Source organism: Corythoichthys intestinalis, chromosome 20, assembly GCF_030265065.1.
Source record: "Corythoichthys intestinalis isolate RoL2023-P3 chromosome 20, ASM3026506v1, whole genome shotgun sequence".
Lineage (NCBI taxonomy): Eukaryota > Metazoa > Chordata > Actinopteri > Syngnathiformes > Syngnathidae > Corythoichthys > Corythoichthys intestinalis.
Window position 1 is genome coordinate 28,436,469 of NC_080414.1, and position 27,068 is coordinate 28,463,536.

The window sequence follows — 27,068 nt, forward strand, 5'->3', positions numbered from 1 at the left end:
AGAACTGGCCAATACAACTGGTGAGAGATGAGATCATATATCATTCTCCCATTTATCTTCTATGTGAGGTTGTCTGAAACCTGACATGACTCTCATTAAATTGCATGAACCTTATTTATTGCTCTTCATCCCAGGAACCCCACAATAGGAAAACATCCATCTTTCCATATTCAACCTCACTTTTTTCTGGTAAGGGCAGCGGGTGCTGGGGCTTATCCAGCAGTGAGCAGTGCATTTACAGAGACAGACAAACATTCACACTGACAGTCGTGCTGTCATGATCTATTGTTTCAGTATTTAATCAGGCTGTGACTGAATAAGCATTAATTATTATTTTGGAAGGTTGATTGAGTTGGGTGTTTTTTTATATATATACAGTTGGGAGAACAAGTATTTGATACACTGCCGATTTTGCTGGTTTTCCCTTTTGCAAGCCATGTAGAGCTCTGTAATTTGTATCATAAGTTCTCTTCAACTGTGAGGGACGGAATCTAATACAAAAATCCAGAAAATCACATTGTATAATTTTTAAATAATACATTTGTATTTAACTGCATGAAATAAGTATTTGATACATTACCAACTAGTAAATATTTCGGCTCTTAGTTCTTTTTTAAGAACCCCTCCTGTTCTCCACTCAATACTGGAAGTAACTGCACTTGTTTGAACTTGTTACCTGTATAAAAGACACCTGTTCATATGCTCAAACAAACAAACTCCAACCTCTCCACAATGGCCAAGACCAAAGAGCTGTGTAAGGACATCAGAGACAAAATAATAGACCTGCACAAGGCTGGCATGGGCTACAGGAAAATAAGCAAGTAAGTTGGTAAGAAGGTATCCACTGTTGGAGCGATTATTAGAAAATGAAAGAAGTTCAAGTTGACGGTCAATCTGCCTCGTTCTGGGGCTCCATGCAAGATCTCACCTCGTGGGGCATCACTGATCATGAGGAAGGTGAGGGATCAGAGCAGAACTACACGGCAGGACCTGGTCAATGACCTGAAGAGAGCTGGAACCACAGTCTCGAAGAAAATAATCGGAAACACATTACGCCGTCATGGATTAAAATCCTACAGCGCACGCAAGGTCCCGCTGCTGAAGCCAGTGCATGTCCAGACACGTCTGAAGTTTGCCACTGACCATCTGAATGATCCAGAGGAGAAATGGGAGAAGGTCATGTGGTCGGATGAGACCCAAATTGAGGTTTTTGGTCTGAACTCGGCTTGTCTTGTTTGGAGGAAAAAGAAGGATGAGTACAACCCCAAGAACACCATCCCAACCGTGAAACATCGAGGAGGAAACATCATTTTTTGGGGCTGCTTCCCTGCCAACGGTACAGGACGACTGCACCGTATTGAGGGGAGGATGGATGAGGCTATGTATCGCCAGATCTTGGCTGAAAACCTCCTTCCTTCAGTGAGAGCCCTGAAGATGGGTCGTGGCTGTGTCTCCCAGCATGACAACGACCCAAAGCACACAGCCAAGCCAACTAAAGAGTGGCTCTGTAAGAAACATCTTAAGGTCCTGGAGTGGCCTAGCCAGTCACCAGATCTGAACCCGGTAGAAAATTTATGCAGGGAGCTGAAAGTCCGTGCTGCCCGGCAGCAGCCCCGAAACCTGACGGCTCTGGAGAAGATCTGCATGGAGGAGTGGGCCAAAATCCCTTCTGCAGTGTGTGCAAACCTTGTCAAGGACTACAGGAAACGTTTGGTATCTGTCATAGCAAACAAAGGTTTCTGTACCAAATATTAAGTTTGATTTTTGTGATTTATCAAATACTTATTTCATGCAATTAAATGCAAATTTATTATTTAAAACTCATACAACGTGATTTTCTGTTTTTTTTTAAATGTATTTTATTAGATTCCGTCCCTCACAGTTGAAGAGAACTTATGATACAAATTACAGAGCTCTACATGCTTTGCAAGTGGGAAAACCAGCAAAATCGGCAGTGTATCAAATACTTGATCTCCCCACTGCATATAGGGTGACATCTGGACGTAACAGAGTGGATACTGACAGAGGTGAAATTTTGTGCTAAAGTTATCCCTCAGCCTACCTTTGCTGGCATAATAGCTTATATGACTTTTGATACTTGATGAGAAATCTATAATTTTATAAATAAAGCTTTTGAAATTATTCCGTTCAATTCTTAAATTGTTTGTAGATTGTAAATTCATAAATTAAATTGAATGTACTGTATATATGGTGATATAACACTCAGGTGACTTGTAGTTCTGCTCTGAGACCCCTAATTTGGACAAATTTCAAAATTGTCCTATATGCATGTGTGATAGATTACTGGAAAGCTTAATATCTCAATTTTCTGGGGGAAGAAAATTTTTGAACAGGAGGGCATTTTAAAAAAACAAAAACACAAAAAAACATTTTTTAAAAAACCTAACCCCTAACTGGAGGTGAGAGCATGAGAGAGCATAATTAAAGACACCATGATTTTAATGAGATATTATCACGTACTTACCTTGTTTTGATCCAAAAATTTAGCACGTAGCAATTATCACTCAATGTCAAGACACAGCTGTGAATGGCCACAGCCGGACTTGTGGGGGATTTTATGAGTGAAGCATGGTAATATAACAAGGGTTGCGATGCAGAAATCGCAGACATCAAGGAGTGGTCGAGATATTCTTTGTCATATATTTACCCTTTTAAACATTTTTTCCCCAATTTTTATTTGTCTGGATCGATTATTTATCATCTAAAATATCAGAGAAGTGTGAGTCACAGAAACAAAAAAATAAATATAATTAAGCGATAGTTATGAGCTAGCTATCAGTGACCTATTTACAGACACTATTTTTTTTTTCATTGTGACGTACTTTGTTTAAAAGTTTAAAATATGCGAGTGAATTTTTTATTTTTTTTAAGTCAGTTTTTTTTTTACTGTTTTAACTTTTTTTTTTTTTTAGTTTTTTTTGTATTTGATATCAATTAATGATTCTAATTCTAATAATTCAGGCAGTGCAAATAATCGATGCAGTGTTACCAGGATGTGAGCCTAGTCTTTCAACAATAACATAGCCTTTTTCTATGCCTTGGGGTATCTGGTCAGCTTCCCCGACTTGTACAAGTCTCTGTTCCTCGCCATCTGCTTTCTGCCTTTCTCGACTCTGCTCCTTATCCTGCCGGCCAGCCACTCCAAGGCCTTGTTCTTCCTCGCTTCTGAAGACATATCCTTGGAGAAGTTCACACCAAAACGGTTGAAGTGGGACCGTCAGGAAGTCCAGCAGGTGCTCTTGTGCTTCCTGCACATTAGCGAGTCCCACAGCAACATTCCGAAGGATGCCATGTGGTCGCTTGAGGACCGCCCGACCCTTCTCCAGCTCTCCCTTGTCCTCTGGAACATTTCCAGGATGTGTGTCCCTGTGTTCCTCCTTGCCTGTGGTCATGGCGAGGAGCCTCAGCACGGCGACCGTGTAAGGGTTTACGACCGCCACGATAAGCCCAATGCTCTGCTTCTCGATCGAAGAGCGTGCCACCATCTTCTGGGTCAACTTGTAGCCGGCTTTGACAGACTTGTAGTTCTCCCTCCTGGTCAGCAAAATCTTGCTTGAGAATCGGACCGTCCTCATCCTCGCAGGCTCCTAAAAACATGTTTGTTTTAGAAAGATAGGTTTTTTGATAAATCTTTTTTATAAACTGAATAATGCTGGACACTTACTTCAGCCCCAGGACACCTGAGCAGCACTATCAGCCGTTGATGTGGAAGCTGCTGTAGATGTTCTTCCAAAGGTGCAGGGGTCAAAGTAAGTGAAGATCTGCTTGTTGCCGTCGGCGTAGGGGTAGGTCTAGGACCAGCTTTTGCCCTAAAGGACCAAAATTTGTGGAGAATGATTGGGGTTCCCAAGGTTGCCTGGTTCTTGACGGCTGCCTTGTGGGACAGGTCTGGCAGGCTAACCCAACATTTCTTCCCCATGGTGTTTCACTAATAGTTATTAGATTAAAATGTTCCCATAAAATAAAACACGAAACAATAACACAACAACAAAACAATTCTTTATAGTTATGGACGTAAAATAGTCTTGATCCTTGGTTAAAAGCAAAAAAAAAAAAAAAAAGTGCAGGTAGCATTTATTTTATGTAAATATGTCGAAGTACAATGCTAGTCTATTAGTGAATGTAGCTAACGGCCGCCTGACATAAACAGAGCTTTTCCGGTTAAAATTCTTGTGAATAAAACCTTAAATCCCTTAATTTTTTTTATAGATATGGACATAAAAGTCTCGATTCTTGATTAAACGCAAAACAAACGTGCAGTTAGCGTTTATTTTACGTAAATATGGCGAACTATGATGCCAATCCAGTGGCGGCTAATTTCTCCCATTGTTTTTTTCATGTTTAGAAATGCATGCGTGGTACGAAAAATATAATAATTACCTTAAATCCATGAACAAATCACTCCTGAGACAATCCTTCCTGTTTGCATGCGGTACAGCTTTCGTTCTTTTTCACAAATCCGGCTGAAATCAGTTTCTGCTCTTGCACTCCTCTTTAAAAGAAACTGCTGTATATTAAGACAAAACAACTGTTGTGTTTGATAGAACTACAGTGGGGCAAATAAGTATTTAGTCAACCACTAATTGTGCAAGTTCTCCCACTTGAAAATATTAGAGAGGCCTGTAATTGTCAACATGGTTAAACCTCAACCATGAGAGACAGAATGTGGAACAAAAAAACAGAAAATCACATTGTTTGATTTTTTAAAAGAATTTATTTGCAAATCACGGTGGAAAATGAGTATTTGGTCAATACCAAAAGTTCATCTCAATACTTTGTTATGTACCCTTTGTTGGCAATAACGGAGGCCAAACGTTTTCTGTAACTCTTCACAAGCTTTTCACACACTGTTGCTGGTATTTGGCCCATTCCTCCATGCAGAACTCCTCTAGAGCAGTGAAGTTTTTGGGCTGTCGTTGGGCAACACGGACTTTCAACAAACAAACAATGGGATTTTCTGGTTATTTTTTTTCCACATTCTGCCTCTCATGGTTGAGGTTTACCCATGTTGACAATTATAGGCCTGTCTAATATTTTCAAGTGGGAGAACTTGCACAATTAGTGGTTGACTAAATACTTATTTGCCCCACTGTATATGTCTATATGCTGCCATAGCAGATTCATGGCACATTAAGCCCCCAAACTATTTTTAATTTGTCCATTTTACCCTGAAAACCCTCGTTTACAGACATCGCTCAACCGCTTTTGTTTCAACTGAGCCATAAAACGAAGGTAATTAATCATATTTATTATTCAAAATGTCTGTCGTTTTCAGCTTAGAATCATTAACTGATGTCTCAAATTTCGTAAAAAAAAAAAAAAAAAAACGGCTTAAAAAAATTTATTCACTCGCATATTTTAAACTTTTAAACAAATTATGTCACAATGAAAAAAATGGCGTCTGTAAAAAAGCCACTACATCTTCCTCATAATTATCACTTAATTGTTTGGGTTTTTTTTTGTTACTGTCGCATTTTATACGATATGTTAGATGATAAATAATCGATCCAAACAAAGAAAAATTGGGAAAAAAAAAAAAACGTTTAAAAGTAAAATATATGAAAGAGAAAATCTCGACCACTCCTTGATGTCTGCGAATTCTGCATCACGACCCTTGTTATATGACCATGTTTCACCCATAAAATCCCCCAAAAATCCAGCTTTGGCCAATCACAACTGTGTCTCGACACTCAGTGATACATGCTACATGGAGTTTTTGGATCGAAACAAGGAAAGTACGCGATAATATCTCGTTAAAGTTATGGCGTCGGTAATTCTGCTCTTGCATGCTTTCACCTCCAAATAGGGTTTTGCTGTTTAAAAAACATTTTTTTAAAAATGCCCTCCTGTTCAAAATTGTTCTTTCCCCAAAAATTGAGATTTTAAGCTTTCCAATGATGTATTACACATGCATATCGGACAATTTTGAAAGTTTTGAAATTGGGGGTTTCAGAGCGGAACTTCAAGTCACCTGAGTGTTTTTCGCCATATGTATTTTTTAAATTTTTTTTAAATTTTTTTTTTAATTTACTTTTATCCTGTTTTTGTTCTAATTTTATGATCGTTTTGTTATTATTGTGACTCCAACTTTCTTGTAAAGTGTCTTTGTGTGGCTTGAAAAGCACTCTAGACATAAAATGTATTATTCTTCTTATTATTATTATTATTATTATTATTAATTCATGATTGGGATCAACTCACAAGAAAGTAGCATTTCTAACTGCCACATCTCCCTATAACTATTATAGCTTCACATAAACTTGGCCAGCCAGACTTGTGACGTAACATTTCGCCACTTAGTAGCTGTATAAGAATTACCCAGCAAACTGTTAGAAAAGCCCTGAGGATTCTGTTCAGAGATTAGAAACAGGTGCAAATTCAAGAACAAGAAAGCCAGATTACACCGCCATAAAACATCTATTAAGAAAAAAAAAGAAAAAAAAAAGCTTTGGAATCTGAGTTTTGGGTCTGATGAAAACAATTTGAATGGAATGAGAGGAGAAAAGGTGATGAAAATGTTGTGTTTCAGATCCTACTTCATCATTTGTCCGTGCGGTTGTGGGATTGGAAATATAGGCTATAGTATTCCGTATACTAATTATACCCTAGTAGCCTGATGCTACAAAACTTGCATTATGAATGAAATTGGTCAATTTTATAAGGAATATTAATTAAACATGCTTCTCTGTCTGGATCAGCGCTCTGACCTAAAGCCCCCAAAAGCCTGCTTTTTACTTACTGGAGACTGCAACAGCAAGTAAATTGGCTACTGTGAGTAAAGACCTGAAAAATGCACATCCATGGAGGAACCTCAGGGGATTAGAAGTGCTTTATTTGAAATCCAATTGTGGTGGGGTTTAAAGCAAAGTCCTAACAACTCAGCTGTCATAATCTAAATATTTCTGGACAGAAACATGTGTGGCTATTCTCATATCTGGTTTTCTGGAAAACAGAAACATATGTGATGTGAATATACTAAGTGCAAAATGCTTGACTCCGTGAACACGATTGTTTTGGATGTCTAAGTTTGAGTGTGACGGAATCCTTTGGGGAACTGCCCTGCCTTTCATCTACCACTGTCTTCAACTCTTGCAACATAATAATGAACAGCTGTTTTGTTTTGTTTTGGTTTTTTAGGATCCGTACAATCAATTCAAGAAAAGTGTAATCATTCGAGTTTTTGCAAAGCCTTCATTCTGAACAACCATTCCCTTAAGAGTATTTTTGTGATGTTTTTTGTCTAAATGACTGGGAATATGATAGCAGGTTCCCATTCATGCCACTTTCCTCAAGCGCCCTTTAGAGACTATTCATGTTTTCACTTTAAATGTTTCGTCTTAGAATTCTCACTAGTAAAAGTGAAGGTTTCATGGTACTTGTACGCGTATGACTTTTTGATATATTTTTCTTTGATTTTTACAGTTGGAAGAATTACTTTTTTTTTTTTTTTTTTTACATGTCCTGTTCAGCTGCTTGATATGGATAATGGGGATGTGAGTGTCCTACTGCTCTTTGTATGAGTATGATATACCCTATTTTTCAGACTATGTGTCCCACCCGATTATAAGTCGCACCAGCCATAAAATGCCCAACGAAGAGGAAAAAAAACATATATAAGTCGCACCTGTGTATAAGTCGCATTTTTGGGGGAAATTTACTTGATAAAATCCAACACATAGAACAGATATGTCATCTTAAAAAGCAATTTAAAATAAAAATACAATAGAGAACAACATGCTGAATAAGTTTACAGTATGATAATTAGGGTTTTTCCGATCATGTTTTTTTGCTCCCGATCCGATCCCGATCGTTTTAGTTTGAGTATCTGCCGATCCCGATATTTCCCGATCCAATTGCTATTTTTTTTGCTCCCGATTCAATTCCAATCATTTCCGATAATTTTTTAAACATATACATTTTGGCAATGCGTTAAGAAAAAAATGAATAAAACTCGAACGAATATATACATTCAACATACAGTACATAAATACTGTATTTGTTTATTATGACAATAAATCCTCAAGATGGCATTTACATTATTAACATTCTTTCTGTGAGAGGGATCCACGGATAGAAAGACTTGTGACGTTGTATATTGTGACTAAATATTGCCATCAAGTGTATTTGTTGAGCTTTCAGTAAATGATACTGCAGCCATGCACCAATGCATGATGGGAAGTTGAACCATGACTGTGTGTCGTGCTGCCAATGGATATATCTTCTCTGCTTTGGGAAATATCTTAAGGTGTTAAGACAAAGACCAATTTCCACGTTGCTTCCCCACATTGCTTCCCATGATATTACTTATCATAGGAAGAGGGACTGCAATGTTTTAGCCAATTGAAGGAAGGCTCCAAAGGCTGCCAAAATTCACTCTACTCATTTCGTGCTGCCTTTTTTCTCTCTATATAGGTAAAACGGCGTTATTACAGATTGAGCGCAACAATGAGTGAGAGGGCCGTGCAGCGCATATATTAATAGCATTAAATATTTTAACATGACACATTTTTTAATAAATTAAATGCCGCCGCACGATGGCTGAGTGGTTAGCACGTCTGCCTCACAGTTCTGAGATCAAGGGTTCAATCCCGGGCTTCGGCCTTCCTGTGTGGAGTTTGCATGTTCTCCTCGTGCCTGCGTGGGTTTCCTCCGGGAACTCCGGTTTCCTCCCACATCCCAAAAACATGCATGGTAGGCTGATTGAACACTCTAAATTATCCATAGGTGTGAGTGTGTGCGTGAATGGTTGTGTGTCTCCTTGTGCCCTGCGATTGGCTGGCAACCAATTCAGGGTGTCCCCTGCCTACTGCCCGAAGTTAGCTGGGATAGGCTTCAGCACCTCCGCGACCCTCGTGAGGAATAAGCGGCATGGAAAATGAATGAATGAATGAATAAATGCCGCCGTTATCGGGATATTTTTGATAACCCTACCTTAAACCTAAATTAAAGACTCTGGATGAGTGTAACATATTATGTCTGTAACGTTAAATACAATTAGAAAACGATTTAATTAAAATATATATATATTAAAAAAAAGGCATGGCCGATATTTTTTTTGCCGATTCCGATACTTTGAAAATGACGTGATCGGACCCGATCGATCGGCATAATGATAATGTTACATGATGCATGAACAACGAAATGCAAACGTGGCCGGTATATTAACGTAACATAGCTATTAAGAGTTATTCAGATAACTATAGCATAAAGAACATACTCACAAGTTTACCAAACCATCAGTGTCTCTCCAAAACACCTAAATAACATGTGGAATTATATAATAATGTGTTAATAATTTCACACATAATTCGCTCCGGAGTATAAGTCGCACCCCCAGCCAAACTAAGAAAAAAACTGCGACTTATAGTCCGAAAAATACGGTACTCCCATTGTGATGATTATTGTTTCGTTTATTAGAAGAAAGCAGCGAGCAGGAAGGGGTAATGGGGGGACGGAAAGGAAAATAGAAAAGAAGGGAGACAAAAGAGAACAAAAATCAACAAAAAATACATTCATCGCCTACACTGTTAATATACCAGTAGTAGTGTAACATTCAAAGTGCGTATGACACCAAAAAGCATGTTTATTTCATATTTCATGCGGTGTTTTATGCTCCTGAATGAAATGGACCACTTCGATGTGTGTGGAAGCGATCGTTTTAGATATTCAATTTTTGAATCCCGCGCCATGAAAATGAGTGACTTCCGGCTTCAGTCTCGGGTTAAGGGCGAATGCGAATGTGACGTCACCCGGGTCAGCATCTCACAATACAGCATTGCTTTATAGCATGCAGATGGACTGCGGATTCAGCTGATTTTGCAGATTAATTTGTTTATTTTTCGCATCACGCCAGCCAAATGGCTGCAGAAAATTGTTGCTGCACCAGGGAGAGGCGTGTGAGCCTTTTTGGGTTTGATAAAGTTCCCTTTCACCGCGGATGTTGGCAAAAACAAGCCTTACTACTGTGGGACCATTGGACTTATGAGGAAGTGAGTAAACATTTTATTTTGTATTATGTCAAATACTGGGATCATGGCACACGTTTTAATACGGAGGTGTCTTTGCATTTTGTGGCTGATTGTCCACTGAGAATATCACTCGGTTGACGACAGGCGGGTTGTTTGCACCCCCCCGCTATACTCGTCTTATTGCCCTCTTCGTGTGCCCGGTGTTCTGTCAAATTTTCAACCCCATCAGAAATTGCAACTTTGTGTTAAAAATGGCCACGAATACAGCGATTACAAAGTAAATAATACAAACTTTCTTTAGATAAAGGACTATTTACTTACCTTTGATCATGGACTGACATGTAGAAAAGTTCTCCTCAGACACATCCTGCCATGTTAGCTTGCCATGTAGGTGTGGCTAAGCGGCGAATTAAAAGACTCTTGTCATCTGCATGTATAAGCATGGTAATGTGCAGGGCCGTTCCTGACCAAATTGGTACCCAAGGCAACATATTTGCTGGTGCACGCGCGACAGTAGCTATTTTCACCAAAAAGTTATAAAGACTCACACTTACACTGTACTTCTTTTTCTATTAGCAGTATGTGTGAGTGAAGGTACTGGACTTGGCGGGCTTGGACTTGGTGCTGACGTGGATAAGATGGAAAAGATGGCCCGGGATGTACAGAGGTGGAAGGATAATATTTTGGAAAAGCATCTACAAAGAGAAGAAAGTGGGATGTTACATTAAATTGGTCAAATAGCTGTTGATTGTGAAACCAGCATGACATAACCATAATAGCGCCTAACTTTGGCAGCCTACAGTACCTGGCTCAATCAGGTGTTCGGATCCGGCCACTAACTTTGACGGGCGAGGTTGAAAAATAAAATACTTTCATGAAGCACTGCAACTACACAGCACCATCCAATAATAACGAGTTCAATAATATATGATAATAAAGAAACGGAATTGCCCTTTTAATGAAATATTGACACATTTAATAACAAATGTTTGACTTTTAGTCCCCAATACCACAGAACTATGAAATTATTAATTGCATATTTAATGGTGTATTTATTTAATTGACCAAGGCACTTTTAGGCAAGGCAAATTTATTTGAATAGCACAATTTAGCACAATGTAAAAGTGCTTCGCATCACATTAAAATCAGCAAGGCACAATTTCAGTCCCCCATACACTTTGTCCAACTTTCCTCAAAATGGGAGAGGGAGTAAATTTAAATCACACTAACCCACAGCTGACTGAATACTGAAAATATCTCTAAAACAACAGGCCTGCCTAATGATACAGTATAATTTAGCTTTAGCTAAGCAGTATGTCATCTTAACTCTTTGTAAGTAACCGCAAGCTTGCAATTGCGCAAAGTATAGGTGTTTATGCAATTTCAAAAAGTTTTTCTCATCACAGCAAACCTCTTTCTCACGTTTAAGCTCCTCTTCTTTCTAAAATGCGACCCGGAGGGCTTTTGTCTTTTCATGACGTCGTCACCGTAATGTCGCTCAATCGCAAAGGCTAAAAATAAAACCTTCATGTAGCCTGCTGGTCTGCATGGAGGTGAGTAAGATTAGAGACTGTTGGAAAATTACTGCATCATAGGAAACAGTGAAACGGGCAGAAGGCACATTAGAAAAAGTATTTCATTATCATTTTAAGACGTATCACTATATGTATGTTGTTCTTTATTTTTATTGTCCTGTATATTTTTTTGAATGAATACTGCTATCATCAAATAATATTTGAACATTTTCCTTGACACCCATTTGGATGCTGTGACGGCCCTAGCATTTGCCTATCTCGCTTTATGGACCACACTGGTCTGGTAATGTGGTCCCAAAAAAGTAATGGTTGACATTGTCACCTCAATAAGGCACAGTTAAAATAAAACGGTTACTAATGTTTTAAGATTAAAGTATGGATGACTTTTCAAGTGTTGTTCTGGTCTGAATTCAACGATTTTGTGTCATCTTTTGGCCTAATATGGTCACGTAATAGGTTATAGTCAGATGTGGGTAGGAACGCGTAACGTACTCAGTTTCATTTACTTGAGCTTTTTGAGAAAAATATATTTCTAAGAGTAGTTTTACCAAGTCATTCTTGTTATTTTACTTGAGTAGATTTGTGAAGCAAAAACGCTACTCTTACTCCGCTACTTTGGGCTACACAAGAGTCGTTACATTTTTCCTCTTATTCTACATATTAGATTTATCTTTTTTTTTTTTTTTTCCAGCGATGCCAAGAGTCGCTCGACTAATTTCACCAATGAGACTTTGCAACAATAATCGCATGACTCCATTACACTAATTAGACGCAAGCTTGCCATTCTATGATCATGCCAGCCCATGACCATGTGCCAGCCTGGTCAATTATGTGGTGTCTTTAAACCACCGTAAAAAATGAAGTATTTGACATAGAGCGCTGTCTTCAACATGACTCGAAAGTGCTGATTTAAACCTCTCCCCCAGTTTTTAGTTTGGCACCTATTGACCATGGAAAACCGGTGATATTATCGTTTTAATGTCATAATAGTGAACTATGAAGGGACTATTCAAACTAGGAACTATTTTCTCCACTCGTTGGACAAATAATGCCTCATTTCTTGTCTTTTTTTTCTCTCGCTGGAATTCAATTTTTTTTTTTTTTTTTTGGCTTAATGCGGTTCCCAGATAGCAGACCGACATTGAACGAACTTTGATTTTCCATTAAAATCATCAGTATGATTGACATCAAAATTTCCAACGTCAAGTGACGTTGAAAGAACGTCGTTCTATGGTATGTCAGGCGATGGTTGGGCTAACATTGTTTCATAGTTGATGAACTATGTTGACAAATAGTTGATTTATGATTGACCAGGAAATATGATTGAAAAGTCATTGAATTATGGATGAGCGGCCTGCTACGGCGGGGGACCCTGCCCTGCCTGGGGCTTGGTTGGCCGCTGGGGGCCCCGTGGCGTGCCGTGTCGACTGGGGGGCTGCGGCTCGTGGCCCGGGTGGGCGGACGGGGTTGGGGATGGGCGTGGGGTTGGTGGTGAGTCCCCTCTTGACATCCCCGAGGGCCGGTAGATGGGCGCGCGGGTGGCCCAGGGGACCACCCTGGATCCCGGGGGGGGGGGGCTCCTTTGCCGGGCTGTGGGAAGAGGGATGGGTTGTGCTGTCGAACAGCGCCACGAGAAGCCAGTTCGTCCCCTCCCTTTGTTGAGTGCGGACGTGGTTTGTGTTTGATAGACATTTTGGACCATATTGAGTGTACTTTTGCTATTATGGGACCGAAAAAGAGTTACCTACAGTCCTTATGGAAGGTGACTCTCCTTCCAAACAGTAACTCCCTCCCTCCCTCCCTCCTCCTCCCACTCCATTCCATCAAGCCATCAACTACCATCACAAAGGTAAAAAAAAAGACTTTATTATACAGTACAGTTTATTTCTTTACTTACAATACAATAGCACATTTATTATACATAAAATAAGGTATATTTTTGTGTAGTTTTAAGGCTTATTTAGTAGAAAATTATGTTTTATGGGGACCTGGGAACGGATTATTCTCATTTTAATGGTTTCTTATGGGAAATAAATGTTCGGAAGACGAACTTTTCGCCTTACACGCTCTTTCTGGGAACCAATTATGTTCGTGAGCTGAGCTATCACTGTATACCATTATGTTAAAAGAAATCTGACATTGTCAGTAGTTATTCACAGTGTTACCCTTTTACTTGTACTTTTTAAATTTTTGGATGACTACTTTTACTTTTGCAATGTTATCTGGAAGTAACGCTACTTTTATTTGAGTATAATTTTTGGCTCCTCTATCCAGCTCTGCTGGTGCCTCACTAGTAAAAGGGAGTCGTCCTACTAGTATTCAAGTTGTCCAACTTGAGTGGATAAAGAATAGTCCATTAATATAAGTGTAGGCGAATAAATTGCTCAAAAGGCTCCGTATCAGTTTACAAAACAGTCAGTTTTTTTTTGTGTGTGTGTTTTTATTTTTTATTTTTTGCATTATAAAACCCACAGTTTACTTGAGAAGACCACGGGAAAAGTCCTTGAGTTTATGCATTCTCCTGCATAAACATTAGGTGAAGCTGCTGGTTCTGAGTGCTACATCTGTCCCGTTATTACGTACTAGCGATTTTGTTTTGAGGGGTGTCGCGCCCGTCGCCGCTCGAGTGTTTTTTTTCTGCTTGGTGGTTTGTGAACGGGGATGGCGAAAGAATCGCGCAAGACTGGAGGCCTTTACCCTTAACGGAACGGACCGATAGGGAGCCACTGACGCCGAAACAGCCCGTGGGAAAGGAGAGGCAAACGGTCAAGGTATGATCGATAAAAGCGGCTGCCTTTGCCGGAATCGTCATGACTAAATGACGTTACTGTCCAATGTTTTTCTCACTCATTCAACTAACAGTTTAGTCTTCTATGGCGGACGATTAGCAAATGCTGCTAAAGTTTGCGATCAAGCCGGCTAGCCGACTGGGCTTTGTGAGTAATGCAAACATGATATGCGAGCTGGTTATGTCCGACGTGTAAAGATAATATGACAGTGTTTACAAATAAAACATGTAAGCGCGACACTTGAATGTACAGAACCAGAACTCAAATGTTTTCCGGTAATACAAGCTAGCTGTGTGGCTAACTATTGACAGTTAGCATGCCGGCTAGGTGACTTCAGCATTTAGGTGCCGAATATACATTATCCTGTCGTTAGCCACCCTTATCTGGCAGACACTATTGTGGCAGATGTAGTTCAAACATTGTTTTTGATTCGAAGACACCCGCACGATCTTTAGTAAAAGGAGATGAGAATTCAAATCCAGCAAATCAATAGATTGTCCAAAGATAACGAGCAATGTTAACGTCAGTGTTTTGATTTTTTACCATGGTGTTTACTTAAAAAAAACAATATGTGAATTAAATTTGAAAGATTAACCGGTATATGGTATCAGCATCATCAGACAAATCTTCTAAAGACGATTATAAGGGTGTCAGTTACATTCTGCTGAGACAAATACTGTATGTACAAAGTTTCCCATCTTTAAAATTTACATCAGTATGCATTAGGGGTGAACAATAGCCATTTTTAAAAAAACGGTTACGATAACTTCCTGCTCCTCAAAGCCGATACCAATATTGATATCCGATAATAAATATATAATTTTTTAAATGTATAACCTGAGTTTTTGAACACCTGGAGGTTTCAAAAAAAAAAAAAAAAAATAGTGGTGGATTCAACATAGATTTGCCTTTGATCTCACCAGATTTTTCATAATGATGTGAACAAAACAGTGCGTTTCACTTCTGCGCTACCCAACATCCAGCTAAAAATGAATGCACTTCCATAAACCACAAGGCTTGGTCTTTTCTTGCTTTTATGGGAAGACACTCGTCTTAAAATTGTGAAAGTACAGCAGAAAAATACACATATTCAATACTCAATATACAACAAACTGCACAATACACTTCTATGCACAACTAATATATGTATAGCACAGCACACTAGCTTGAGCTACTAAAGCATTGGCTGGCTTCTATAACACAACAACTTATGAAGTTCTGTACATATGACCCTTCACCACAGAGTAAACATATGTTGCACATCCATATGTTATAGTAAACATAAAATACCTACAGACATATATTTCCGAGGCGGAAACGTAACAGAAAGCATTCACGATTGTCGATGCTACTGCTACTGCTAGACACTGCAATGTGTAAGTGAATGAACTTGTAATGTGAATCAAACTGTAACAAATAATAGATGCAGCGAATTATTCTGACCAGCAGGTGGGAGCAATGCCCCGCAAATGGCCAAATGGTTTCCCATACTAGTGTGTAAACTGTAAAGCCAGCACAGTACATATTATCGGTCCTATTAATAATGTTATTGGATTTATCGGGATGACATCATAATTCCTATTATCGGACCAATAATTATCGTGCACCAGTAGTATGCATGTAGCAAATACACTCAATAAACTTCTATGTACTGTATAGAATTGTTGGCACATTCAAGAGATAGAGCGGAAAACACTTAGGTGACTTGAAGTTACGCTCTGAGACCCCCAATTTGGCTAAATATCAAAATTGTCCTTTACGGATATGTGATACATCATTGGAAAGCTTAAAATCTCAATTTTCTGGGGGAAGAAACATTTTGAACAGGAGGGCATTTTTAGGGTAAAAAAAAAAAAAATTAAACAGCAAAACCCTAACTGGAGGTGAGAGCACGCGAGAGCTAAATAAAGACGCCATGATTTTAACGAGATATTAACGCGTATTTACCTCTTTTTGATCCAAAAACTCCATGTAGCATGTATCACCGAGTGTCAACACACAGCTGTGAATAGCAACAGCTGGAATTTGGGAGGATTTTATAGGTGAAACATGGTTATATAACAAGGGTCGCGATGCAGAAATCGCAGACCTCCAGGAGTAATCGAGATTTTCATTTTCATATATTTACCCTTTTAAACGTTTTTGTTCAATTTTTGTTTGTTTGGATCGATTATCATCTAAAATATTGGGGAAAATGCGACAGTAATGAAGAAAATATAATTAAGCGATAGTTTTAGGTAGATATGCGTGAGTTAATGATGTCACTTGTCTGTTTATTAACATCAAGGGCGTAGGTTTGCATAGGAACGGTAGGGACTAAACACTAGCAACTTTTCAGGATGCTCAAATTGTGCCACCAACTTTTAAGCAACCTCATTTGCTTTTTATAATGAATTCAGTTCAAGGGCGTAGGTTTGGTCTCAACATTGGTAGGGACGATATAACAGCATAACCTGCATGTACACTTTTTGCTGGGGACGGGACATTATTAGTAAGACCAAATCGATTGGATGAACGGGCAAAGGGCCACATTTCTCACGAATATGAACCTAATTAATTGATTGGCTAAATGATCAATGCAAAATAAGTCCGTATCAACTGATAATAGCTTTTACGTGCATTGATTCAGGTGATACACTTTTCGATTAAAACCTTTGTTTTCAAAGACTTTTTATTAGCAAACATAAACATAATGAAAACAATTCACTTAATAATGGGAGGCTCAATTCTATCCTTACAACATATGGGAAGACAATCTAAATTCCCTATATAACTGAACTCATTATATACAGTGCCTTGCAAAAGTATTCGGCCCCCTTGAACCTTGCAACCTTTCACCACATTTCAGGCTTCAAACATAAAGATATAAAATTTTAATTTTTTGTCAAGAATCAACAACAAGTGGGACACAATCGTGAAGTGGAACAAAATTTATTGGATAATTTAAACTTTTTTAACAAATAAAAAACTGAAAAGTGGGGCGTGCAATATTATTCGGCCCCCTTGCGTTAATACTTTGTAGCGCCACCTTTTGCTCCAATTACAGCTGCAAGTCGCTTGGGGTATGTTTCTATCAGTTTTGCACATCGAGAGACTGACATTCTTGCCCATTCTTCCTTGCAAAACAGCTCGAGCTCAGTGAGGTTGGATGGAGAGTGTTTGTGAACAGCAGTCTTCAGCTCTTTCCACAGATTCTCGATTGGATTCAGGTCTGGACTTTGACTTGGCCATTCTAACACCTGGATACGTTTATTTTTGAACCATTCCATTGTAGATTTGGCTTTATGTTTTGGATCATTGTCCTGTTGGAAGATAAATTTCCGTCCCAGTCTCAGGTCTTGTGCAGATACCAACAGGTTTTCTTCCAGAATGTTCCTGTATTTGGCTGCATCCATCTTCCCGTCAATTTTAACCATCTTCCCTGTCCCTGCTGAAGAAAAGCAGGCCCAAACCATGATGCTGCCACCACCATGTTTGACAGTGGGGATGGTGTGTTCATGGTGATGAGCTGTGTTGCTTTTACGCCAAACGTATCGTTTTGCATTGTGGCCAAAAAGTTCAATTTTGGTTTCATCTGACCAGAGCACCTTCTTCCACATGTTTGGTGTGTCTCCCAGGTGGCTTGTGGCAAACTTTAAACGAGACTTTTTATGGATATCTTTGAGAAATGGCTTTCTTCTTGCCACTCTTCCATAAAGGCCAGATTTGTGCAGTGTACGACTGATTGTTGTCCTATGGACAGACTCTCCCACCTCAGCTGTAGATCTCTGCAGTTCATCCAGAGTGATCATGGGCCTCTTGGCTGCATCTCTGATCAGTTTTCTCCTTGTTTGAGAAGAAAGTTTGAAAGGACGGCCGGGTCTTGGTAGATTTGCAGTGGTCTGATGCTCCTTCCATTTCAATATGATGGCTTGCACAGTGCTCCTTGAGATGTTTAAAGCTTGGGAAATCTTTTTGTATCCAAATCCAGCTTTAAACTTCTCCACAACAGTATCTTGGACCTGCCTGGTTTGTTCCTTGGTTTTCATAATGCTCTCTGCACTTTAAACAGAACCCTGAGACTATCACAGAGCAGGTGCATTTATACGGAGACTTGATTACACACAGGTGGATTCTATTTATCATCATCGGTCATTTAGGACAACATTGGATCATTCAGAGATCCTCACTGAACTTCTGGAGTGAGTTTTCTGCACTGAAAGTAAAGGGGCCGAATAATATTGCACGCCCCACTTTTCAATTTTTTATTTGTTAAAAAAGTTTAAATTATCCAATAAATGTTGTTCCACTTCACGATTGTGTCCCACTTGTTGTTGATTCTTGACAAAAAAATTAAATTTTATATCTTTGTTTGAAGCCTGAAATGTGGCGAAAGGTTGCAAGATTCAAGGGGGCTGAATACTTTTGCAAGGCACTGTAATTCAAAAAGGGTTGCCTAAAAGTTGGTGGGGACAATTTTAGCATCCTTCAAAGTTGGTAGTGTTATGTCCCTACCGTTCCTATGCAAACCTACCCCCTTGGTTCAGTTCTATACGCCATTTAGATTGTCTTCCCATATGTTGCGAGGATAGAATTGACCCTACCATTATCGTGTTTTACCAGAAAGAAGGCTCCAATTTTATTTATTTTTTTGTTATACCCTGACTAAGAATTTTTTTTGCCAGTTATTTATTTAGACAATGTTGAGAGGTCTTAAGACAAATGGTTATTTTTTGCATTCAGGATAGTTAAGAGATTATAAACAAGTTTATATTTATTATTTATTGTGTATCTTAATTAGGGATGCAGCTATTTATTATTTTAGTAGTCGATTAATCGATGAACTAATTTGTTCGAATAATCGAGTACGGTAATTGGATAAGGAGCATGAAAAATTAAAATACCTGAGCTGAGCCTCAAACAGTATAAAAAAAATCAATAAATAAGGATCTATGTACAACAAAAGAACAATTGGCTAACCTTAAACAGTATGAAAAAAAAATCAATAAATAAGGATCTATGTACAACAAAAGAACAATTGGCTAACTTACATAGTAAGTCCGCTAGCTTAAATGCTACAAAAGGCTAATGTTTTTGTTGTTGTTGTTGTTTTTGCAATGCTCTTAACAAATGGTTCAGACAAATTCCTACCAAAAAATGGCTAAATATACCATGAAACTAAATAACAACTGCATTAAAAAAATATTAGCTCAAACAAAAACTTGGCTTATGTTGGTTTTAACATGGAGCAGCTGGATTCAGCCATGTGAAAGGAGGCAGATTAGAGGGCAGTGTATCCACTCAAATCAATAAAACTAAATACACTTCAAAATTAACCATTACAACGCCACTTTAATTAAACGAATACTCGAAGCAGCAAAATTTAATTTGAATCTTTTTTTCTAATCGAATACTTGAGTTAATCGATTAATCGTTGCAGCACTAATCTTAATATAATTGAAGTTATGTTCAAATATTGCAATTTCAATTTGCTAATAAAATCCAGACATTTATTCCGGAAGTTTTAATAATGTTTCTTGAGTAGTTTTTGAAAACAAAGGTTTGAGTCGACTGGTTTATCACCTGAACCATTGCATATGAAAGTTAGTATAAGTCAATACAGATTTATGTTGCATTAATTATTCAGCCTAGCATTAATTAGGTTAATATTTGTGAGAAATGTAGCCCTGACCTCCGTTCACCCAATCTGTTTGGTCTTATTAATGTCACGTCCTCAGCAAAAAGTGTTCATGCAGGTTATGCTGTCCTTACCAAAGTTGAGACCAAACCTATGCCGTTGATTAGCATTATATGTACAGTATTTCCCTGCACACTTTTCTGCTCCCACTCTCCTTTTCTAATGCTGTTATAACCTGGTTATTCTAGCTTCACACTGTTGTTTCAACAGTCTTTAAAGTTACATTTTAGGGACTGTTTGGCATTTTCCCAAATACCTGAATCTGTCCAAGTGAATGACAAAAGAAATCCACTTTAATACACTTGCTCCTCTTTTTTTGCTGCCTCGTCATCAGTGTGAATATTTGTTTAAAACTCAGAGGTACTTGTAGGATACTAATCCATACTAATTTCATACAGTATATTATTGCTAGCATCCAGGTTCCAGGCTGTTCCATTTCTTGCTTTAGGATAATTTGACTGTAATCAGTACTCAGTAGTGTGCTACTATCAGTCTTTTCATTTCCATTATTTTCCGGTCATTTAAAGTGGAATTAAATGTGCAAATTTGTGGAAAGACTTACCAAAAAATGTTTTAAATAAGTAAGAATATTTTTTGTTAAGCTGTCTGTGTACCACACGGAAGTATTTTAGAAGTTTACAATTAGCAGAGCAAATTTGGTCTATATTGATTTCATGTCGAATTTTATACAGTAATTTAAAGTATTTTTTTCTTTCTTTTAGACCATGGGACACAGAGTGGGCTAAACTGGAGTATCAAGTAACACATGCTAACTGTAAGTATATTTTAGTATCTCAATCAGTATACTTTTTGTACAAGATTTGTAAAGTTTAGTATCGCAGGAGAAAGAAAAACAGCAAAAATCAACTTTTCAGACTAAAACGACATCAAATGATGACCTATTAGCTGATGACATTTATATTAGTTAATAACAAAATGTCATTGACTAATATGGATTGACTAATATATACGACTAATACAATAATAGTTGATGACACATTAGTCTGTTTTGATTGATTTTGATTCAGTTGTGCTTATCAAATCAATATATCATTCCAGATCTATTAATTGTTACACCAATATAGCATGTAGTACACAATGTGTACAAAGCCGTTTAAATAAATATGACATTTAGGAGTATATTATAAAGAGATCTAGGATAAGTATTTCGAAGAAGGTAAATACAAATAATGAAAACCCTTTAATCATTTATTTACAGTGTATTCATGTAATCGTCCATGGGATGTGTGCTAAGCTTGTGTATTGGTTTGAGGTTTCCCACTGTGGTGTAGGACATGGCCACAGCCTCACTTAGAGCAGAATCGAGCCATAACTACAGAGGAACATCCGAACTCCATGCAGTTGGTGAGTCTAAATTATGTACTGGATATGCTCTATCGTTATCACATCAAGTGGGGTTAACATACAGTACATGGCTGCCTAACTGTATTACACCGCACAGTACAACTTGTCATATGAATTCCTGTACTGCTGACATAAGGCTTTTGGCGTGTTTTCTTTTCTCTAAATCTAATGTTAACAATCATATCACAACAATCAACATGAATCCAAGTTTAATAAAATCTGTAGTTGAAATAATGTTTGACAATTCATTCTCCCAAAGTTGCTCATTGTTCAGACTGATATGTTGTGAAAGTCACTATGAAATACGATGGTATCTCTAATAACCTTTAAGGCAGTTTTATCAGGTTTCACTGCAGATAGTGATTTGTTAATAAAAGTCGACTTATCCGTGCTGTATGTAGCCTTTGAACAGTGCATGACTGTTTTACCGACGTGTTTTTTTGTGGTTTTACAGCCTTGCGCAGTCAGATGAGCATATGATGCCATCAGAAAAGGAATGAAAATGAGCGTTTCAACCTAAGCTTGTTCAGTACTTTAGTCATGACGTTCTTTTATTTCGTTTAAATTTATCCTTGATGGTTATCGACTGCTTTCCAAGCAAAAATACGTCTTGATACATTTCAAACCACTGTATAGTCTTTTAGAGACATCCAATATTTTTTCTTTGTTTGGTAGGAAGGAGGGTAAATGGGTTTGCACCATTATTGTTGCTTTTGCACATTAGTGGTTTGTCTGTTCTTCTCTAGGGTTGAATATGAATGGCGTATTTATCGACACTTGGATTAATTAGATTGAAATGATCCGGAAATGTGTGTAAAATTGTGATGATTATTAGTGTGCCTTGGCTCACGATGCTTGGCTAACCATTACGTCTTATGATAAATGTGTGATGTGTGGATACAAGATGAATCTGCTATGCTGTTGTTGAGGGGATTAATGAGAATACTTTGAAGCTGGATCAGTTAAGACTAGTCAATTTCTTGGAAAACAAGCAGCACAATTCCCGAAAATTGACTTGCGTCTATAAACCGCACATGACGTATTCTTGCACTGTTGTACAGTATTCCAATTTACAATTTTTTTACTTCGCATTTGATTACTTTATTCATATTTTTATTGGACTTTTATTATTTTATTTTTAATGCTGTGCAGGTCAAATGCAAATACATTTTGTTCTGTATTCACATGTGCATACCAGAATGACAAATAAGTTCTTTATCTTAAAGTTATCTTTACTCCATCCATCCATCCATCCCGTCCATCCCGTCCATCCCGTCCATCCATCCCGTCCGTCCATCCATATCGTCCATCTATATCGTCCATATCTATGTCTACCTGTCTGTCTGTCTCTATCCATCCATCCATATCTATATCTGTCTATCTCTATCCATCCATGCATATCTATATCTATTCGTCCACATCTATATCTGTCCATATCTATATGTCCGTCTGTCTGTCTGTCTGTCTGTCTGTCTGTCCATGTCCATGTCCATGTCCATATCGTCAATCCATTTATATTGTCCATCCATGTCCATATCATCAATCCATCTATATCCGTCCGTCCATCCGTCCGTCCGTCCGTCCGTCCATCCATCCATATCCATATTGTCCATCCGTCTATATCTTCCATCCATATTCATATCGTCCATCCATGTCCATATCGTCAATCCATCCATATCGTCCATCCATATCGTCAATCCATCTATATCGTCCATCCATATCTATATCTGTCCATATGTAGTATATCTATCCGTCCGTCCGTCCATTCATCCTCAATCTACATTGAAACATTCGTCACCTAAGTTTGATTTTTCTCAATTCCTATTTTAATCACGTACATTCGATTTGAATCTTTTTATCTGATATTGGCTATGAAAGTACTTTGAAATCAATGTGATGCATGAATCCAAAAGCGCTATACAAATATAACACCATTATTTTATTTATATATGGCGGAAAACACTCAAGTGACTTGAAGTTCCGCTCTGAGATCCTAATTTGGCCAAATTTCAAAACTGTCCGATATGCATGTGTGATACATCATTAGAAAGCTTAACATCTCAATTCTCTGGGGGAAGAAAATTTTTGAACAGGAGGGCATTTAAAAAAAAAAAAAAAATTAAATAGCAAAACCCTAACTGGAGGTGAGCGCATGAGAGAGCATAATTAAAGACACCGTGATTTTAATGAGATATTATCGCATGCTTACCTCTTTTCGATCCAAAAACTCCATGTAGCATGTATCACAGAATGTCAAGACAGAGCCGTGAATGCCCACAGCCGGATTTTTGGGGGATTTTATGGGTGAAACAATATAATATAACAAGAAATCGCAGACATCAAGGGGTGGTCGAGATTTTCTTTTTCATATATTTACCCTCTTAAATGGTTTTTTTGTTTAATTTTTCTTTGTTTGGCTAGATTATCATCTAGAATATTGGGGAAACTGCGACATTATGAGGTAGATATCCATGACTTATTTACAGGCACTATTTTTTTCATTGTGACATAATTTGTTTAAAAGTTTAAAATATGCGAGTAAATAATTTTTAAAAGTTTTTATTTTTTCTAACTTAATATTAGACATCAATTAATGATTCTAATCTAAAAATTATATATATTTCAATTAATTATAATTACTTACCCTCTTTTTACGGCTGGGTTGAAACAAAAGCAGTTGCACGGTGTCTGTAAATGGGGGTCTCTAGGGTAAAACGGACAAATTCAAAATAGTTCCGGGGCTTAATGCGCCATGAAATTGCTATATAACAGCATATAGACATGTTGGTCTATCAAACAATAGTTTTTTTTGCTTAAAATACAGTATTTTAAAGAGGCATGTAAGAGCAGAAACTGCTTTTTCAGCCTTGTCTGTGTTTTCCGCCATATTCTGTTTAACAGAGTAGCTGATGTCTGACATGAGTATACTGTATCTGTGTTTCCCTTAATAAGTCTACCTGCTTCTGCCTGTGTGTCCTCAAATAGTTTCCTGTGCCAAAATCAAGAGGAAGAAAAGCTTATTTGGAGTTGCCATTTACGTGGAGGTGACAGCAGAAGGGGAGTCGCGCCGCACAGCGAAGTCCCACAGCTCATCTAGTCCGAAATGGGATGAAAGGCTTACTTTGTAAGAGGCAGATTTTTCTTCTATGTTACTGAAGTTTTACATGTGCTAGTCATTAGATAGTAAATTTCTCTTTTTATCCAATATTTTATACCCTTGTCTTGTTATAGGTTATTACAACATTTTGTGTCACTTTGATAAAAAGGGTTTGAGCCACATGCAGACCTATATCAACCTCTATGCCTTCATACTCTTAGTGGAATCTTGTCAGTCCCTTAGAGGATAAAGGTTCTCTGTCTAATGCAGGGCTCATGCCTAAAGATTTTCACCCTCTCAGACTAAAAGCTGAAAGTCGAGAGAAATTTGAGTCATTATGGAGTTTCGGCGCACTCTAGTCTTCTGGATCGTTTAGTGTGAAAGGGTAATCGCTGACATTTTAAGTCAGCTTTTTCCTAGTCTTGGCCTAATGACAATATTAAGAATGTCTGATAGAATCGCGTGAGACAGCAAACAACCGATAGATGAGGGACAAAAAAACTTTGCAAACAATCACATTTTTATCAATATTTTGGGCTGTTTTGTTAGAAAACTCGTTATCTTGTGTTTGTTATGAGCAGGTATGAGATTATAGTTTTCCAAGAGTCTTTTCATTGTTTTTGGGTGTGAGCCCAGCATTAGCGTAGCTGTACATCTAATGTATTTCTGAACCATTAGGAATGTAACACCGCGCAGCCAGGTGGACTTCAAAGTATGGAGTCACCACACCCTGAAAGCAGATGCTTTGCTGGGCAAAGCCTCACTGGACCTGATAGAAGCCTTGGAGCAGCATGAAAGCAAATGTATGATTAAAATTGATACATCAAACACTTGCTGATGTTATGTTGTTGTTGCAAATACTACTGTTGTAAGGTCACTACTTATATTTTGTTTTCACAATATAAGAACCAGTTCCATCTTTATGTATTTTTACTGATTGATTTTCTTGGCTCCACAGTGGAGAATGTGAAAGAGGTCCTGAAGCTGAGTGTGGAACAGAAGGGTGTTCTGGTGCCTACAGGAGAGCTGACAGTCTATCTGGATGGCCTTACTGTCAGTGACGAGGAAGGACTAGCACCATTAACTAATGGAAATGCAGCAAACGGCACCAGTAAGATTGGCTTTTTCTCTTCTTTATCTAATCCCCAAGTTAAATGGTATTCAATCAAGTAGACTGTTTCATGAGTTGTTTGACAGATCCAACTAAAGAAGAGCCAATTGAAATAATTTGGGAAAGTGGGGGAAAAAATAAACTTTGAAGGAGGATATACTGTAGCCTATAAATATTTTTCTTGTCACATTCATTAGGATGGTGATAAAAAGCGATTTAGACTGCCGTGTTTCAACCCATTGCCGCCTTGGTGGAAAGCACACTTCACAATAAGACAAAACTACACTCACATGTTCGTTGTTTTACCAGTTCTAATAAAACTGGTCACATACAGTGGGGCAAATAAGTATTTAGTCAACCACCACTTGTGCAAGTTCTGCTACTTGAAAACATTAGAGAGGCCTGTAATTGTCAACATGGGTAAACCTCAACCATGAGAGACAATGTGGGAAAAAAAAACAGAAAATCACAGTTTGATTTTTAACTCATTTGCTCCCAGAAACGTATAAATACGTTGTATTTTTAAATGCTTCATTGTCGCCAAGCAGACCCTCCAAGCAGACCCCGCAGAGATTAAAAAATAATCAATCTTTGTGAGACAGACAACGATGAGGGAAAAGTTTACACAGCAGACGCGGCGACAACTGCGTCATCTCGGCAACAACAGTCGTCATCTCGGTGACAACAGGCGTCATCTCTCAGTAGTCATGTGTAAACAAAGTGTTACTTTGCTATCAAAAGCTCTATTTGTCTTGTTCATTGTGATATTTTGTAAAAGGAAAACATTATTCAGATGTTTGGGATGTAACTAATGCAAAAAATAGCTGTTTTAAAGTCAAAGTTATGTTTGAAATCATTTTCTCTGTTTTTTCATCAGAAATTAGAAAATTTTCCAATGCTGATTTCTAACGAATGGAAAAAGATAAGAACTTTACTTTTTTTTCTGCTGAAAGAAGAGAGTCTAATCTTTCTTTTGGTGGGTTCCATGTTTATATAGCAATAGAACAGATTTTTTTGTGAGCCTTGCAAAATCAGTCAAAATCCAGAAAAACGGCCGGGAGTGAAGGGCCTTGCTCTGGTGAAAATGGCTGGGAGTGAATAAGTTAAAGAATTGATTTCCAAATTAGAGTGGAAAAAAAGTATTTGGTCACCTACAAACAAGATAGATTTTTTGCTGTCAAAGAGGCCTAACGAGGCTCCACTCGTTACCTGTATTAATGGCACCTGTTTTAACTCATTATTGGTATAAACGACATCTGTCCACAACTTCAGTCAGTCACACTCCAAACTGCACTATGGCCAAGACCAAAGAGCTGTCAAAGGACACCAGAGACAAAATTGTACACCTGCACCAAGCTGGGAAGACTGAATCTGCAATAGGTAAAACGCTTGGTGTAAAGAAATCAACTGTGGGAGCAATTATTAGAAAATGGAAGACATACAAGACCACCTATAATCTCCCTCAATCTGGGGCTCCATGCAAGATCTCACTCCGTGGCGTCAAA

At 38.1% G+C, this 27,068-nt stretch overlaps 1 protein-coding gene across 4 annotated transcripts in view; it reads left to right on the forward strand.

Moving 5' to 3' along the window:
• The first annotated feature begins 13,952 nt into the window (after positions 1–13,952).
• LOC130908563 (NEDD4-like E3 ubiquitin-protein ligase WWP1) overlaps positions 13,953–27,068 on the forward strand; it is a 56,582-nt gene continuing 43,466 nt past the window's right edge. For 2 of the 4 annotated variants that reach the window (XR_009061615.1, XM_057824116.1), the window contains exons 1-6: positions 13,957–14,295; positions 20,713–20,765; positions 21,264–21,355; positions 24,341–24,479; positions 25,131–25,255; positions 25,411–25,563. Coding sequence is in view for 3 of the 4 variants with exons in the window: in XM_057824116.1 (XP_057680099.1) it covers positions 21,286–21,355; positions 24,341–24,479; positions 25,131–25,255; positions 25,411–25,563 (487 nt within the window). In the remaining variant the exon portion in view is untranslated. Of the gene's footprint in view, positions 14,296–14,367; positions 14,461–20,712; positions 20,766–21,209; positions 21,356–24,340; positions 24,480–25,130; positions 25,256–25,410; positions 25,564–27,068 lie in introns of those variants that run through there. The other 2 variants (XM_057824118.1, XM_057824117.1) reach the window with 2 other exon arrangements.